The sequence below is a fragment of the Pempheris klunzingeri genome, chromosome 8, assembly GCF_042242105.1.
Source record: "Pempheris klunzingeri isolate RE-2024b chromosome 8, fPemKlu1.hap1, whole genome shotgun sequence".
Classification (NCBI taxonomy): domain Eukaryota; kingdom Metazoa; phylum Chordata; class Actinopteri; order Acropomatiformes; family Pempheridae; genus Pempheris; species Pempheris klunzingeri.
Window position 1 is genome coordinate 2,038,828 of NC_092019.1, and position 4,184 is coordinate 2,043,011.

General features: G+C 44.5%; 1 protein-coding gene across 1 annotated transcript; it reads right to left on the reverse strand.

The window, feature by feature from the left end:
- Window positions 1-1,764: 1,764 nt before the first annotated feature.
- On the reverse strand, window positions 1,765-2,974 carry LOC139205823 (5-hydroxytryptamine receptor 1B). Its single transcript, XM_070836151.1, has one exon. The coding sequence runs from the start codon at window positions 2,972-2,974 to the stop codon at window positions 1,940-1,942; it is 1,035 nt and encodes a 344-aa protein (XP_070692252.1). The 3' UTR covers window positions 1,765-1,939.
- Between the last annotated feature and the right edge of the window lie 1,210 nt (window positions 2,975-4,184).

Genomic DNA, 4,184 nt, shown 5'->3' on the forward strand with positions numbered 1-4,184 from the left:
ACTCCTCTGTGCATCTTCTCTTCCTCCAGCCTCCGTCCTCAGCTGGCAGCACATCCTTTTATATCCATTTCAGTAATAAAGCTGATTGGATATTTGAGTGGTGTGTCCTTATAACTGACTGTAGCTGTCTTGGCAAACCTCAGCAGGCAAACTGACTGATGTAGGAGGGTTGTCAGCTGATTAATCTCACCTGCTCCTCAATCTGTCCCTCTTCCTGCAGCTGCTGTCCACTCTGCATCATTGTCTTTTGCTTTTATTTTAATAAATTACTCTTCTTTTATGCAAAACCTCTTGTGTGGAGCCCCTACTTGTCACATCTCCTGAGCCAAACTGTGCCAATCTGTAACAGAAAACAGACAGAAAATGCAAATTAAAATGTAAATTAAAAGGAAAAAGGAGAATTAAGTGGTTTATAAACTGTGATTCGTGATTTGGCGTCCCTGTCGTTCTGCAGACTGATAAACGCATTGAAACAAACCCCTTCGTGCCTCCACACCGCTGCTGTAGACGCACTCAGACTTCACTGCCATAAAAACAACTGTTTGCTAGATACTTTGCGCTAAATGGCATCCGACAGTTCAGTTGTGTCGCAAAACGCTGAGCAGTGATGTCCAATTGGAGCATTAAGTTCTCCCTGAAGTTACAACTAAACATCTGAATTTTAACACTTCCGCCCCTCAGACCACTGAAACATCTCATCTGCCTCTCAGGTGAGCACTGTGATGTCCACACGCTCCCCTAGAACCACTCAGGTGAATCAAAGACAGATTAAAGCTGCCAATGTTAAGAGAATATACTTAAAAACAGAGGATCTGATGAGTCTGAGGTGATTAATGTCTGGCCCTGAAGAGACGAAGAAGAAGAAGAAGAAGAAGAAGAAGAAGAAGAAGAAGAAGAAGAAGAAGAAGAAGAGTCAGCCCTCCTGACTGTTTGGTAGTTGGTCGTCTAATTTTCATGGCTTTACTGTCTGATCGGGTTTAGGCCTCGAGACTCTTTAGTTTTGGGTTGATATTTGGTCATTTTTGCTGATAAACCCTTTTGTTGGTGAAGTAGAACTCTGGCTGTGGTTCCTTGTACGATATCTCAGGAACACCAGGAGGACATTTCTTAAAATTTAGCACAAACATCCACTTCGTCTCGAGGATGAACTGAGGGGATTTTGGTGGTCAAACATCAGAGTGAACACATTTTTGGCCAAATAATTCACACTTATTATTATTATGATGACATCTTCTCACACAAATGTCTGATAGGATAAAATGATGAAGTGATGATATTTTATATCTAAAACATCAAAGCGGTAATTGTAGTTTCACTGGAATTGTTTTACCGCCACACAATCTAACAAATACGACAGAATAACATCAGAAAATTTGAGTAGACTTGATTTTATTTTCCCTCCTGCGGATCAGTAAAGCATCCTTATAATCTAATAATAATTTATAATTGTAGAATTATAGTGTATACTTCTTATTGGATGTTTTATGTTTGTGCTTTGTGCTACAACTGCTGTGCAGCTGGATAAATAAAGTCCTCTAGTATGTAAGGTGTCAGTATCTCGCTGAGAAAATATGTTGATGGCCTATAAAAATGTAAAAAGTGTATCCTCCCGCACTGGAATCAGAAAAAGCAGATTTTTTTAAAATAATATTTTAATTGATCACACTCAGGTAAACAACCATTCCACAGACTGAAACAGGCTCAGAACAAGACAAATGTCCACCAAGAGGGACGTTTAATATCCACAACGTTTGTGGTCTGAAAACTTTCCATGCTTTTTATTTAATGATGTAAAAATAAAAACTGTAATATCACAACAGCGACCCACAGAACATGCAGACGCGTCTCTTCATGAGACTCACGATGTGAAGAGTTTGTGTGACAAACAGCCGCCGGGAAGACGCCGTCCCGCCGCCTCGGCCCCCCACCGGTCGAGTCTTTAGGTTTTGGTTGTGGTTTTTCTCCGGAAGGGCACGAGGAGCTTGTGTGCGCAAAGTCTGAACTTCTGGTCCCTCACGCTGTAGATGATGACATTCCAGCAGCTGTTGGTGGCCAAAATCCAGAAGGCGAAAAAGGAGAAGTTGCACCATTTATTCCCCAACACGTTCCCGACCACGAAGACGGCGATGGGGGTGAACGACGCGGTGAACGCCACAGTCAGAGTCCCTATCGTTCTGGCCGCTTTGATGTCGGAGAACGTAGGTTTGGTGGCGTTTTGGCACTCGGTCTCGGCCAGGTGTTTCCTGCGCCTCGAGTGCTGCCTGATGCTGGACAGGGAGATGATGTTGATGACCACGGTTCCGCCGAGGAGCGTGAAGTCGAAGGCGGGGAAGAGGAGGAGGATGTTCCAGGCCTGGCTGGGGAACTCGCCGATGGTCCCCAGCGCGTAATTACACATCCGGCTGCAGGAGTTGTACTCCAGAGCGATCTCGCTGCTGAAAACCATCGGCGACACCGCCAGGAAGAAACTCCCCACCCAGGAGAGGACAATGAGGATCGTGGTCCGTTTGCGGGTAATCACCGAGTCTTTGTGCAGCGGCTTCAACACGGCGATGCTGCGCTCGATTGTCAGCAGGAAAATGGTCGTTATGGAGACCAACGTGCAGCCGGCGAAGATGGGGCCGATGACGTTGCACGGGTGGAAAGCCACCACCTGAGAGTTGTAAGAAGTCCACTCTGGCGCCGAGTCGGTCACCATGAGGTAGACCTCGGCGTAGACGGACAGCGGCACCACGAATATCCCCACCGCCAGATCGGCCACGGCGAGGGACGCCTTCAGGTAGCCCTGCGGCGTGTGGAAGTGCTTGGTCCCCAGAACCACGGCCAGAGTCACCAAGTTCCCAAACAAGATGGCGAAGATGAGCAGCACCATGAAGAGCACCATGAGGATTTTGTTGGCCAGCGTGCAGCAGCACACCGTGCAGTGTGCCGGCTCCGTTTGGTCCAACATGGTCGGCGTGTTGGTCTCGATCATCGGAGGAGAAACTGAAGCTCACTTCATGACCTGACGGTAAAACAAACAGACGGAGGAGTCACAGTTACTGGTGAACTATTGAGCTGACCCACAGGAATAAATCAATAAAATCATAAATAAATCATAAATAAATAATAAATAGACTGCAGTGAAATGATTCTTTACAAATTTTACAAAATTATTCATATTTTATATTTTTAATTAAGGAAATTTTTAGCAGCAGGAGTTGACAGGAACTAAAGAGACGACAAATTCAGATTAAAGAACTGGATGAATAGATGGATGGATGAATAGATGGATGGATGATGGATGAATAGATGGATGGATGATGGATGAATAGATGGATGGATGAATAGATGGATGGATGATGGATGAATAGATGGATGGATGAATAGATGGATGGATGATGGATGAATAGATGGATGGATGAATAGATGGATGGATGATGGATGAATAGATGGATGGATGAATAGATGGATGGATGGATGATGGATGAATAGATGGATGGATGAATAGATGGATGGATGAATAGATGGATGGATGGATGATGGATGAATAGATGGATGGATGAATAGATGGATGGATGGATGATGGATGAATAGATGGATGGATGAATAGATGGATGGATGATGGATGAATAGATGGATGGATGAATAGATGGATGGATGATGGATGAATAGATGGATGGATGAATAGATGGATGAATAGATGGATGGATGATGGATGGATGAATAGATGGATGGATGATGGATGAATAGATGGATGGATGATGGATGAATAGATGGATGGATGAATAGATGGATGGATGATGGATGAATAGATGGATGGATGATGGATGAATAGATGGATGGATGATGGATGAATAGATGGATGGATGGATGAATAGATGGATGGATGAATAGATGGATGGATGATGGATGAATAGATGGATGATGGATGAATAGATGGATGGATGGATGATGGATGGATGATGGACGGATGATGGACGGATGTAGAGATGGATAGACTGATGGACAGATGATGGACAGATGATGGACAGATGATGGACGGATGATGGATGGATGATGGACGGATGTAGAGATGGATAGACTGATGGACAGATGATGGACAGATGATGGACGGACGGACATTGGAGGGGAGGTGACGTCATAATCTGACCGCCATAGTAAACAAACCCATCTGGACTCTTTAATCCGCGCGGACACAAATC